The 13,882-nt window shown below is 51.6% G+C and overlaps 1 protein-coding gene across 2 annotated transcripts; it reads right to left on the bottom strand.

Annotated features, from left to right (window-relative positions):
• Window positions 1-10: 10 nt before the first annotated feature.
• LOC149858582 (uncharacterized) lies at window positions 11-13,698 on the bottom strand. 2 transcript variants are annotated; one of them, XM_090060117.1, is made up of 6 exons: window positions 11,999-13,698; window positions 11,171-11,300; window positions 10,661-10,787; window positions 7,230-7,346; window positions 5,683-5,772; window positions 11-4,861 (listed from the first exon to the last, which is right to left on the bottom strand). In XM_090060117.1, exons 1-6 carry the CDS (start codon window positions 12,085-12,087, stop codon window positions 3,564-3,566), a joined length of 1,851 nt encoding a protein of 616 aa, XP_089916243.1. In that variant the 5' UTR covers window positions 12,088-13,698; the 3' UTR covers window positions 11-3,563. The 2 variants fall into 2 exon arrangements, with proteins under 2 accessions (XP_089916243.1, XP_089916242.1); XM_090060116.1 differs by lacking the exon at window positions 11,999-13,698 and having other exon boundaries at window positions 12-4,861; window positions 11,171-11,988.
• Between the last annotated feature and the right edge of the window lie 184 nt (window positions 13,699-13,882).

Genomic DNA, 13,882 nt, shown 5'->3' with positions numbered 1-13,882 from the left:
CTATTTGGATGAACTTTTCAGGGGTGGTAGACTCTGCAGAGAGAATGAAGCCTGCCAAGTTTCAAGAAGATCAGTGCAGGGTTTGGGGGGAACTGCCTCTCAAGCTGTGGACAAGCAAAACTGGTACCATGGGTGCTGTGGGACCGACTGTGTCTGTCTCGGGACGGGAGGGAGACGCTGCTGCAGGCCTGGCTGCGAAGCTGCTGTGTTCCCAGTTACCAGTCAATCACCATTTGCTCAGCAACCAGCTCCATACACAGAACATAGCTACTACATAACCACTTAATGAGCATCAATTAGCACCTACAAAACCAGGCTAAAAAGAGGAAAGACTCAATACAGACAATCAACTGCCCCAAGACAGACAGTCTTGGCATGAGTTTTGCCTGTCAGCAGCTAGGGGAGCAGGGCCCCAGAACCCCCTGCATCAATCTCCTCGACAGCTGGCAGGTGTCAAAGCAGGGGCCACCATCCCTGCAGCTGTCACCCCACTGCGCCTTAACACGTGCAGGGTCACCCATGGCACCAGTTTTGCGACCTCAGTAAGAGCTACGAGCCCTGCAGTTTTGACCTGCCTGTGTTGAAAGCCAAACTATGTCACAGCAGTGTGTTACAAGAACTTGGGGTATAGTTCCCCCCAAAGCCCTGCACCGATCTTCTTGAAACTTGGCAGACTTCATGCTCTCAGCAGAGGATACCATCCCTGCAAGTTGCATCCAAATCAGACAAAAAACAAAAAAGTTATAGATATTTAATTGATTCCCCATTATACTCTATGGCCTGATCTCCAAGGTGGCTCCAAAGCTTTGGCTGGACGAAGGCAGAAACCCAGTCCCGAGCTCCAGATCAGACCACGGCCATCCAAAGGGGCCAGATCTGAAGCCAGATCAGATCACTGCCGACTCACACAGGCCTAATGAGCAGGATGGGGTAGTAGTCAGAGAGCCAGATGAGTCTTGGTAATTTCTCTGTGACATGTGGATCCAGGATCTGAGCTAGCATCAAACTTCCCGTGACAATGGGTCAGGTCCGCAGATGGGTCCCTTTATCCCCTGCAGAAGGAAGTCTCCAGGTACCACCATCCATTGCTGCTTCTGATCCTTCCCACCTTGAGGCGGCCTGGCCTGTCCTCCTCCACCAATAGAACATGTTGCTCACCCTCTCTTTCTAGGGCTGCATGTCTGTTCTCCAAACTGCTGCAGGTGGAGGTGAAGCTGTCTGCCTACTGCCAGAGGCCAAAACCTTCCAGCTTCCACCTTCCCGGAAATCCATATCTTCTTCCTTCTCCAGTGTTGCCTCTGGCATTTCTTCTTTCACGGTCCCAGAGGTCTCCTCCAGCACTGAATCAATGAACTTCTCATGGCAGAAGATGCTTCAGAGCTCCTCCTGTAGCTCTGTTGCTTGCTGCCCCATGAGACACCACCAGAAGGCACCACTCTCACTGCAGGCACTCTCCCCCCCGGCTGTCATTGGAAGGAACCTGCAAGCCACAGTCCCTACAGCACCAAACCTGGACCTGGGTGGGAGCCGTGATGGTGAGTGGTCCTGCCTGGACAGAAACCTTACAGGTGCAAGCAGAGGCACTGGCAGCAGCTCTGACATTGAGATGTCCTCCAGCCATTTCTGTGCCTCTTCTCTTTTAGTGCCCTTCTTCCAAGCATACCTTCCCTAGTGAACTTGCCTGAAAGCTGCTGGCCTGTTTACTGTTCCTTGACCCCAAAGGGTTCCTTTTCCCTGCTTCCTCACACCAAGCTGAAAGGTTCTCCTTTCTAAGGGGGCAGGGGGAGGCAAACTACCTGCAAACTGCTTGTCCTGTTTGCTGCCCCTGCTCACAGATCCATCATCTAAACCAGGGGTGGGCAATTATTTCGGGTGGAGGGCCACTTATTGAGCTTTGGCAAACCATTGAGGGCTGCATGAGAGGCAACCAGGGGCAGATAAAAAGTTTAGAAAATTAGTATTAATCTGTGGGCCAGATAAGATGGCCTGGCAGGCCACATCTGGCCCATGGGCCACATTTTGCCCACCTCTGATCTAAACTCTCCATAAGCTTAGTCAAACCTGATACAAGATACCACCCTCAGAGCTGCCACAGGTAAAGCAGGGGAAACACGGCAGACAATGACCTGCTTCTATGAAATGTTGCCAATATCTACTTAAGAGGTCCAGGGTAGAGGGCCATACCCCTTGCTACAGAGGAAGGCAAAAGCCCCCAGTTCATACCAATCTGATGGGGGAGAGGGGTTGTTCCTTGTAGCCGTGTTTGTCTAAGGACATTGGCAGACAAGGTTCTTTGGGTCATTGTGATATCTTCTAGTAGACCAATTAAATAGTTGGGAAAATTGTTCTTTGCAAGCTTTTGGGCACAAACAACCTTCTCCAGGCATAGAGAGAGTCTGCTAGTGAATTGTGTGCTCTCCTGGGTAGAATAGAAGCCAATATACAAAATACAGGCCTGTGAAAATGCAAATACTTGGCAGTGAGGATCAGAGCAATGGGAGACAACAGGTGAGAGGCCAGTGAGAGCCTGATGTTCCTGGCTGGGAAGGCAGGGGAAGAGTACTTTAGCTTTGCAAGGGCATATGACAGGCAAGATGGACCTATGGTCTGACCCACGCCATAGCCCTTCTTATGCACTGGGAGGGGATGGAGGAGGCAAAGCAGAGTGGGGCAGGTGCTGGGGACATGGGTTGTGCACACATGGTTAGCTCAGGCAGGTATGTGAAACTTCTCAAACCTCCTCCCCTACTGAACCAGCAGCTCTAGCAAAGTCTATGGCATCAATATAACTCTGCCAACAGAGGACAGTGCTGCTCTGCTTCAGCCCAGGTCATCTGAGGCAGTGCAGCCAATTTCTCCCCTGGTCCAGGCTGCATCTACACTGTTGGGCATGGCTAAAGGCAACAGGAGAAACTGTAATGCAGGGGGCCTGAGTCTCCCCAGGGGAAGCTGCTTTCCTGGCAGTGGCAGGGAGAAACCCCTCCCAAGGAAGGCTGACAACAGCAATTTATTTATTAGAATCACATATTGCCATAGCCAAAAGGCTCAGAGTAGCTTACAATAAGCAGCCAACACACAGGATCCTCGCACAATATTCCAGAATGCAAGAGCTCCAACCCCCCACTTAATGCAAGCAAATGATGCCACAGATCCTAACCACTGCTCTCATCCCAAGGCAAGAGACATTTCTGAACACCACCCTCATGCTCCCCTCCTAACTACTATCACCACTACTTCCTTCTCCCCCGACAAGCCTGCACCCCATCTCTGGCAGAGCAGCTACAGCTATAATCCCCCAATCCCTTGACAGACTTCCCAACTTCTCCTCCCTCCCGCACAATATTAAGTTACAAAGAAGTTGAACACAAAGTAAAAGAAATGGTTTCTGTGTCTGCCGTGGAGCCATGCAACAGGGCATCCTTAGGTGCAACACAGACAACTGACCCAGGAGAAACTAGGACCTATCTGGCACAGCCCTAAGCTCACTTGTGTTCTCTGGCCCAGATGTGACCTGTAAATCCAACTGTGGCCTATTTAGACTCCTGGCAGACCACCTTGCATTCTCACGACCATGCAAACTCAGTGCCAGAGGAATGAAGAGACAAAGTCATCTCAGGACAGGCACTGGACATCTCCCCACAGGTCACAGGCTGCAGGTAAGAGGGGGAGGTGGCAGAAATGGATTCATGTGAGCCGTGAGGGACTGGTCCATGGGTTCCCTGGTGGTTGGTGAGAGAGGAGCTATGCCGGAAGCTGAGCCCACACTGCACACAATGGTAGGGCTTCTCCCCTGTGTGCAGACGCTGGTGATCAGTGAGGGAGGAGCTATGCCGGAAGCTCATTCCACACTCAGGACAGCCATATGGCTTCTCTCCAGTGTGCACGCGCAGGTGGTTGGTGAGAGATGAGCTAATCCGGAAGCTCATTCCACATTCAGTGCAATGGTATGGCTTCTCCCCTGTGTGCACGCGTTGGTGGTTGATGAGGGACGTTCTGTGCCTGAAATTCCGTCCGCACTCACTGCAGCCATACGGCTTCTCCCCGGTGTGCAGGCGAAGATGGACACGCAGGTAGGATAGGTTGTTGAAGCTCTTCTGGCACTGGGGACAAGGGTGTGGCTTCTCCCCCGTGTGCACACGCTGGTGGACACGGAAGTAGTACGGGTTATTGAAGCTCTTCCCGCAGTCCCCACAGTGGTGCATCCTCTCTGTGTTGTGGACAAGCTGGTGCTTGGCAAGTGAAGAGCTCTGGGAGAAGCTCTTTCCACACACAGCACAGTGGTATGGCTGTTCCCCAGTGTGCAGACGCTGGTGCACACGGAGGTAGGATGGGTCATTAAAGCTCTTCCCACAGTCCCTGCAGTGGTACGGCTTCTCCCCTGTGTGCACACGCTGGTGGACTTGGAGGTGGAACAGGTGGTTGAAGCTCTTCTCACATTGGGTGCAGCGGTACGGTTTCTCCCCGGTGTGCACACGCTGGTGGACGCGAAGGTGGTCCAGACGGGCATAGGTCTTCCCACACTCCAGGCAGAGATGGGGGCGCTCCCCAGAGTGTGTTCTCTGGTGCTCCACAAGGCGGTATCTGTACCTGAAGCTCTTTCCACACTGGCCGCAGGAGTGGGCCAGCTCTTTACTGTGAGTCCGTCCATGCAACTCAAGCTCCTTTTCATTACTAAAGCTCTTTCCGCATTCCCCACAGATATATAACACCTCCCTGCTATGGATGCTGTACTCATGGCTCCCTGGGTCTCTCTGCACAGGGCTCTTTTGGGGCTCAATGGTTTTCTGTGCCCATTGCATAGGAAGCTGGTTTTTAACTGGTTCAGGCTCCTCCTCAGCTGGGTTCAATATCCTGGCACCTGCTGGATAGAGAAGACAACCAGAGATGAGCTCTTGTGCACAGCTATTCCCCTGTCCTGAACAGACCCCAGAGTAGGGCCAGGTCTAGGCACTTGAATACTCAAGAGGTCAAACGCCAAGTGGCCACATTGCAAGGGATGGAGAAGCAGGTCAGTGTATGAATTCACTAGTACCCTAATCAACTTCAGTTTCAGTTTCCCAGTGGTTCTGTCCCAAACTAAAACCCAGTCTAAGCAAAGAGAACTACACTGTTTTGGACCTCTTAAAAGGAGATACAGGTAGCATGAGTGCACTAGCAAATGATCGGACTGGTTCCATGCTGACTAGGGCCGAGGGTGAGACCAGAGGAAGAATGAGGCTCTCTAAGGACTTGTCTATACAACAGCACTGGGGGGATTGGAAAAGATAGAGCTTCCCCATGCACCCTAGAGTCCTGCCATGCTTTAGACTCATAAGTGAACCTGTGAGCCTGCTTGGGGCTCCTCCTCAGTGCTTGCTCGTCAGCTCTGAGTCTTTGGCAGTCCTAAGAATAGTACCTGACAACAGGTCTGAAGCAGCCTTGCTGGCAAACTTCAAGTCTTGTGTGTCAGCAGGCAGGGGTGTGTGAGGGATGCTGAGCATAGTTCTCTCTGGGATACAACACTGCTGCTGTGGTATAAGCAAGCTCTAAGGGCTGCTAGGCTTAAAAATAAAATCCAAATGATGTCAGCCCTTGTCCCACAAGGAAACATTTCTGAAAGGGGAAGATTAGAAGCTGATGAGCCAGGTTTAATATAAGATCTCTAGCTCTCCATTCTGGAAGGAGCAAAGCTCTGCTTCCTACCTGCCTGTAGAGAAGTGCCTGATCTGAGGAATAAATCCATTGAATTTTCCTCTGCCAACAAGTACCAGGTGTCCTCCGTGTGAGAAGAACCTGCAACAGAACAAAGACTTTGAAGGTTAACTTCCATGTGGACTTGAGGTCTCTAGTCAGTTAATCTAATCTAAAATAGCAACCCAGTCACAGATTCAGGCAAGCAGTGGTGTGATTAAATGAGCTAAACCACAAAACGTGTAATGATTTTGTGGTAGGCTTCCATGACCCCATTAACTTAATGTATGGCAGAATTCCAGCTGTATGTCATGGCTGTGGGATGGGCTCCAGTGCAGTTTCAAAGCTGTAACCAACAATCAGTCAGTTGTCAGCCTCAACCCCAAGACCACACCTGTTGACTGGACATAGCTGGGGAGTCCTGAACACCCCTCACCCCTTTGGCTGTGCTGGAAGTGTCACTACATTCCTCCTCCCAAATCCTCTGATCCCAAAGCAGCTCAGTCTGAATCATTAGAATGTGAGAGAAGCAGATGGTGAGGGCCAGTTTCAAGGGAGTTGAGATGCACAGGCCAGGGATCACACCCCATGCTAATAAGGTGACCTTAGGAAAGAAAAATGGTTATAAGCCATGACTCAGTTTCCCGGCTCCCTACTCAATTGGCCAAGAGATCCTCATCTTAGAGAAACAGGCGGAAATACAGAAATCAGAACCTGAACTGGATCTAACTCCCCCACACCAAGACAGAGGGGCGGGAGTCTGAAACTTTCCTCAAACCCTGAGGACGGATTCTGAGGGCCCTGAGACCTTGCCACCTAGCACTGAGAATGTCTTTGTATTCTCTACTGGATGTAGCTGCTCTTGTTAATATCGCCTGACTGAGCAGATCCCAGTAGGCAGAAGTATAGTTTGGAGAACTTGCTTTGGCTTCTCTTGCCTTCTGTGGATAAAATAAGAGCCCCCAGAGACATCTTGGGTATAACAACACAGATTTCTACTTGCCAGGGCAGGGGGAGCCCAAGATTGCGATCTTAGGCTCCCCTTGCTCTGGCAAGTGGTAATAACATGACTGGGATCTGTTCCCCAATCCTAAAAATCTCACACCCTGCCATGCAAGTGTAGCAGGGCAGGAGGCACAATTGTTGGGATCAGGGAACAGGATCTGTTGTGCCATTAAGTGAATGTCACCAGGGGCCATACACCTCATCATGCCTTATCAGAGGACTCTGCAGAGGTATGGGCACCTTGGACTGGAGTGTAGCTGCTGCCCATCCTACAGAGATCCTCATCAAGGTGCCCAGGCCTCAAATTCCAGAGAAGGGGGCTATTTGGATTTCACCCAGAAGCTCTAAGAAGGGAATCATTGTCTGTGCCAACATCATTGAATTGCAAGGACTGGGAACACGTACATGCCTAGACAACATAGATCGGGGAAAGTTGTCCAAGGTCAGTGCCTTGGGATAGCAGCTCAGAGCAGGTTTGCAGGGTCCTAGCTCTCCCCATCACTGGTTATGAGCAGTGGTGAGGCAGGGGTAAGGGAATAATGGCTATGACTCACCTGGGGACAAGCCTTCAGACCATGTCCTTTCTCCATGGTCCTCATCCTCATAGACCCAGAGCTCCACCTCCCCTCGCTGGATGCGGCAGATCAAGTCAGGTGCGGGACCTCTATATCCTGTTTTGGGGAAGTGCATGAAGGGTAATTATGCTTGGTTACTCTTCACTCAGTCCCCATTTGGGATTTGAGGAATGGATCCAAAGGACTCAAATGTTCTGAGGGGACCTTGAAGGAACAGGGAAGGTGGACATTTAGTATCAAGAAGGCACTCCAGGCAGAGATGATGGCTCTTGTCACCCAGAAAAACAGAAGAATGGCTGTATGAGATATAAAGCATCAACCTACTCAGAGGTATCTAATAGGTATAAAACTCCTGGTAGCACAATGGAAGGTGGGCAGAGGCACAGTGATCTTTGTTGGGGCTTAAATTATACTTAAATCATTCAATATTACAATAAAGCTTTATCGTTGCTGCTTACACGGTTTGTTTATCATTTAATTTTTTACACTTAACATAAGTCGACTCCATGTATTTAGCATAGCTTATTTTCTTAGCATAAGTTAGAACTATTTTTAATATTTTAAAGGTCATGCTTCTCAGTTTACAAGTTAGTCTATTTTATAGGTCATACTTAAAGGTTTATAGATCAAAAATGTTGTAATGCAGCACATAGGCCTCCTAAAGGTTATGAAACTCCACTATATTTGATGTTTAACATGTTTCTGTTTGTGGTATGAATGTGGTATGTGTGAAATAGTGAAAAGAATAAGTAAGATAAGCAAGATAGAGTCTTTGGGTGATCGCTCTGCAAGAATAGAGTCTCAATATGCACGTCCAACAACACCAGGCTTTATTCATCTTCACACTTGATTTGGCTGGCCACCAAATCAAATTGAGCAACTGAACTTGGTAGCATCTTAATGTCTGCAGAACAACTTTTGCTGCTATAGTATGCGTGTGTGTGTGCACGTGCATTTGTGTGTGAATGTAAGTTTAACATAGATATATAAGAACATAAGGTATTCTGTACTGCATGAGAACAATTTATTAGTAATGATTTAGTTTATTAAGTCTATTGTTATACTTCAATAAACGCAGAGTATGGCCTTGGTTCCCCCCACCCCCGCTCTCAGAGCAGAGAAAACGTGTATTCTCTGCTGCATGCACCTGCTCTTGGTCATGGAGCCCGATTGATAATATCCCAGTAAACCGGACTCCAAGTTCAGAGGAACTTCTTTGTTTTCTCCTGTACTTTAAAGACGGCTTACTGAGAGTGCAGGAACAAACCATCCTGATGTGCAGGAAGACTAGCAAGTATGGCAGAAGACCAGCTTGGCTTAGCAGGGAACTCTTCAGTAAACTAAATCACAAGAAGGAAACTTATAAAAAGTGGAAACTTGGAAAAATTAGTAGGGAAGAATATAAGAGCATTACTTGGGCATGCAGGGAAGAAGTCGGAAAGGCCAAAGCGCAACTGGAGTTGCAGCTAGCAAGGGATATGAAGAGTAACAAGAAGGGTTTTTACAAATATGTCAGCAATAAGAGGAGGGTCAGGGAAAGTATAGGTCCCTTACTGAACAGGGGAGGCAACCTTGTAACAGAGGGTGTAAAAAGGCTAAAGTGCTCAACGCCTTTTTTATCTCCACCTTCACAAGCAAGGGTAGCTCCCAGACTACTGCACCTGGCAGCACAATTTGGGGAGAAGGTGAGCAGCCCAGTGCTGAAAGAACACAACTTAGAAAAGCTGGATGTGTACAAATCCATGGAAGGGATACACCCAAGAGTGCTAGGGAGTTGGCTGATGTGACTGCAGACCAATTGGCTATCATCTCAGAAAAAGTCGTGGCAATCTGGAGAAGTCCTGGATGATTGGAAAAGTGTCCATATTTAAGAAACAGAAGAAGGATCCAGGGAACTACAGAGCAGTCAATTTCACCTCAGTCCCTGGAAAAATCATGGAGCAGGTCCTCAAGGAACCCATTTCTAAACAGCTAAAGAAGAAAAAGGTGATTAGAAACAGTCAGTATGGATTCACCAGGGGCAAGTCATGCCTGAACAACCTGAAATAACCTGACTGCCTTCTATGATGAGGCAACTGGCTCTGTGGATGTGGGGAGACCGGTGGATGTAGTATAACTTGATTTTAGCATGGCTTTTGATACTGTCTCCCACAACATTCTTGCAGGCAAGCTGAGGAAGTATGGGCTGGATGAATAGACTGTAAGGCAGATAGAAAACTGTCTGAAGCACCCAGTTCAGAGAGTAGTAATAAATGGCTCAATGTCTAGCTGGCAGCTGGTATCAAGTGGAGTGCCCCGGGGTCAGTCCTGGGGTTGGTTTTGTTCAGTGTCTTCATCAATGGCCTGGTAGATGGTATAGAATGCACCCTCAGTAAATCTGCAGATGACAACAAGCTGGGGGGAGTAGTAAATATGCTGGAGGGTAGGGCTAGGATTCAGGGGGACTTAGACAAATTGGAAGATTAAGCCAAAAGGAATCTCATGAGCTTCAACAAGGACAAGTGCAAAGTCCTGTACTTAGGGCAAAACAATCCCAGGCACCAGTACAGGCTGGGGGCTGACTGGCTGGGCAGCAGCTCTGCAGAAAGGGAACTGGGGGGTTACTGTGGACAATAAACTGAATATGAGCTGGCGGTGTGCCCTTGTTGCCAAGAAGACAAGTGGCATACTGGGCTACACTGTTGAGTGTGCTGCCAATAGGTCAAGGGAAGTGATTATTCCCTTTTATTAAGCACTGGTGAAGCCACATTTGGAGTACTGTGTTCAATTTTGCCCCTCACCCTCCCTACAGAAAGGATGTGGACAAATTGGAGAGAGTCCAGAGGAGAGCAACAAAAATGGTTTGGAGGCTGGGGCACATGACTTATGAGGAAAGACTGAGGGAACTGGGCTTATTTAGCCTAAAGAAGAAAAGACTGAGGGGGGACTTAATAGCAGCCTTCAATTACCTGAAGGGGTGTGTGAAAAAGGATGGAGTCAGACTATTCTCAGTGGTGGCAGATGAGACCATTGCTCCTTGTTCTGTCAAGTTGCAGCAAAGGAAGTTTAGGTTAGACATTAGAAAGAATTTTCTTGGTAGGAGGGTAGTAAAACACTGGAACAGGCTACCAGAGAGGTGACTGAAGCTGCATCCTTGGAGGTTTTCAAAGCTTTGGCTGGGATGATCTAGTTGTGGCTGGTCCTGCTTTGAGCAGGGGTTGGATTAGATGACCTGCAGACCCTTCCAACCCTAACTTTCTATAATTTTATGATCTTGGGTATAACAACTTGATCAATGACAGCAGTGAGGAGAAGCCAGATTTAAGCCAGCAGCTCAAACTCCATGAGAAGAGTATAATAAAAACCAGGAGAGGAAGGGGATATTCCTGAACTCCCCCAGCTCCAGGGAAAAGCAAGAAACAGAACTTTACCCAAAGAAACAAGAGCTTGGTAATTCCTCAGCATCTGGTCCTGGTAAAGCATCTTGTCTCTGTCTTCCATCAGCTCCCACTCCTTCTGGGTGAAGTACAGCGCCACATCCTCAAAGGCCTCCTGGAGCTGCAGTCACAAGTGATACACAGTTAGTCCTTTCTGCTCCAGCCTCAGCCAGCCCCCTAGAATCCTGTGCCTTCTTCTGCACTCTAAAGATTTGCCAGCCAGGCTACGCTGGACACGGATGTGAAACAGTCCACCGCTCAGTTGGTACAGATTCCCCAGAAATCCCCAGGTGTTGACACAGCACAGGGTTTCTTTATATAGAGGGAACTGATGCCCTAGCTAAAGCAGCAATGATCTTAGGAATTAACTATTTTCTCCTAGACACCTCCCCAGGGAAAACGTGTTGACATAAACAGTTGCCATGAATAGTTTCACATGCAGGACATCACACCCAGGCCTGGAAACAGAAGGAATTCAGTGCCCCCGTATGTATGTAATCTTACCAGAGCTGGGGCTGCTGCAGCCATCTCTGCTGTATTCCCAGGAGGAGGGGAAGTGAAGGGCAGGGGCAGGAAGGGGGAACGTGAATCCGCAGTGGCCTGGGTTTGGCTGGTGCAGGCTGGACTCATCGACCTGGAAACAGGAAACGTAAGAGAGCGAAGCATCGCAGTGCCACGCACAGGGACTGCTCGCCAGATCCTGGAATCACAAAGCATCTGGATTCCCTCGGGCATCAGTCACAGCCTCGGCCTGGACACCAGCGCGGGGGCTGGGACCCATGTCACTGCCCTACGGCTCGTCCCAAATGGAGCTCCCAAAGGATCTCCCTTCAGGGTCCTCAGGTGCACCGGCGTCGCGCTCCCGCTCTACCACCCGGCGGTGCCGGTGCAGTTCTGTCCCCTCACGGCCCCGGACCGGGGGGACCCGCCGGGCGCCCTCGCAGAGATGCCGCAGCTCCTCGGCGCCGGGCTTGACACTCTGGGCCCTCCCGCTGCTGCGGGCGTCACCTGTGCGCCGGCGGCGGGACCGAGCGCCGGGGTCTGACGTCACTGCGCAGCGCGGCCAGATCCAGCAGCGGCCCGCCTCCTGCGGGGCGCGGAGAGCAGCCTCCGCCGCTCTGGTGATCTCGGAGGACAGCGGCTCGATGGTCGCTCCCTTCTCCCCGCCCCGCCCGGGGCCGCGTTAACCCGTTCTTTCCCGGGCTGCCGCAGCGGCGTGTGCACGAGCACGGTGCGCGTGCAGGTGTTCTTCAGCATTCTCGCATGTACGTGTGTATGCCCGTGGGCTCGATCACTTGTGTCCACGCGTGTGCGGGTGGTGGGGAGACGTGCCTGCGCGCCTGCGGACGGGGCCTCGCCTGCTTGTGCTTGCCAGTGTGCACGTGCGTGTGGCTGCCGGCCTGTGCGACTCCGTTCTGCATCCGTGCGCGGGGTCACGCGTGTGCGTGCACGTGCCGTGCTCCCCATGGTCCCCGGGCCGGGGCCACGTCAGTGACGCATCCCAGGTTCCTGTTTCCGGGAGCGGGGCGCAGCCCAGGGCTCCCGTGCAATGCCGGCCCTCCGGCCCCTCGCGACCTGCAGGCTGAAGGCACGCGGGTCTGACCCGCGCCAGCACAACGGGGACCTGCTCACCCGTATCTGTCGCCAGGACAAGCCCCTTCAGCACAGGGAAGCCCAGCCCCAAGCGGGTGCGGAGACCTTTGGGGCCCGGCTGGGAGGAACAGCCTCCCGTCCTCCAGCCACCCGAGACCTCACACGCGTCCCTGCGATGGGGTGGGACAGGAGGCAAAGGCTGAGGAGGGGCCCGGCTGCCCCACAGGGGACCTCGCTCCTGCAGGGGCCGACCATATGGACCGGGTGAGAGGCGCCAAGGCCAGATCCTGATCCACCGGATAGGGGCCCTGCTCATGTCCCCCAGAAACCATTCCTGGGTCTTTTTGTGTGATGTGGTTTAAGGGGAAGGAAGGGGCAGTGGACAACTGCAGCTCCAGTGCGGCCCTGGGCACATGGCTGAGGAGGTCAAACCTTAAGAGGCCACAGCCATGACAGAGCCCAGTTCCTCTTGGACTGCTGCATCCCCACGAGGAAGGATAAAGCCAGGAGCTGCTGCCTTTTATTTCTGTCTCACTGGTTCAGACTCCCCATGTCCCCAGGGCTGATAAGCAAGGAGATGGTGGGGGGTGACTTAGAGCCCAGCTCTCTAGGCTATTCCAGGCAGCCCAGCCCTGACCTGGGAGCATGGGAAGCTGAGCTGAATGGAGCGGGCATGGCCAGGGACGTCCATGAGAAGCAAGCAGCTTTACTGAGGACGGAAAGGGCCTCCCTGGTGTGCAGCTCCACATCCCCTGCACTTCTGCCCAGCCAAGGACACAGTGGGGAGAACATGGGTTTCTCAGGCTCTGACCTGGAGAGAGGTCTCAGGTCTGTGATACCAATGCCCAATGTCCATGGCCCTGGGCCCCCCAGAGTAGTTCATGTGGGAACCATTTCTCCTCATGGCCTCCATGGAGCCCGACACCCCAGAGGCAGGAGGGCAGCTCCCTGGGGCCGGAGAGGAGGGTGACTTTCCCTTCCCCCACTGGGGTCTGCCCCAAAGGTAACAGGACAAACCGCCCCAGCTCTCCCCACCCCTGCCATGGACGGAGGGGGTCAAGTCCCCAGACCAGGGCTGCGCAGCTCCAATCCCCCAGGGCTGAGGGGCAACTGCCACAACTGCCCCTTTGGAAGGAATCATTGCTAGAGCTGGGGGGGAGCCAGTCTGGGGTATTTTCCTCTCCTCTAAAGACATTATAAATAAACCCCTTCCCCTCACATAGTGCCTCCCTTTCACCCTTGAGGAATTAAACATACTCAGTGTTGGGGCACTTTCCCAATCCCTCCTCCCCTCCATAAAAAAATGGTCCCTCTCAGACCTGGGCTGGGGAGGCAGCAGTATCTCCAGGAGACACATGGGCTCAGGGTGCTCCACCCCAGAGCCAGCATCCTGCAGGGGCAGGGGCAGGGGCAGGGGCAGGGGCAGGAGGGAACGGCTGCCTTCTGTTTCTTCCAGGCTGAGGAGGGCAGGGCTGAGCACCTATTTGGGCTAGAGGCCCCTTAACGAGTTTTGGTGAGCTGTTGAGGGCCATGCACATAAAAATCTTTCAAAAGACATCATTTGTAACAAATTATAGATAAAGAGTAAATCTTACACTAAAAATCAAACTACTGTAAAATATT

Source organism: Crocodylus siamensis, chromosome 8 (genome assembly GCF_052110815.1).
Source record: "Crocodylus siamensis isolate JL-2025a chromosome 8, ASM5211081v1, whole genome shotgun sequence".
Classification (NCBI taxonomy): domain Eukaryota; kingdom Metazoa; phylum Chordata; order Crocodylia; family Crocodylidae; genus Crocodylus; species Crocodylus siamensis.
This window is presented reverse-complemented; position numbering and strand designations above follow the sequence as displayed.

What these genes read in the sequence shown, in the direction of transcription:
- LOC149858582 (XM_090060116.1), bottom strand. Translation starts at nt 11,401, where the DNA reads ATGCCCGAGGGAATCCAGATGCTTTGTGATTCCAGGATCTGGCGAGCA. An exon ending in GTCTGAAGGCTTGTCCCCAG is followed by an intron (nt 5,773 to 7,229) that starts GTGAGTCATAGC and finishes GTTCTGTTGCAG; the next exon opens with GTTCTTCTCACACGGAGGAC. An exon ending in AGGCACTTCTCTACAGGCAG is followed by an intron (nt 4,862 to 5,682) that starts GTAGGAAGCAGA and finishes TTCTCTATCCAG; the next exon opens with CAGGTGCCAGGATATTGAAC.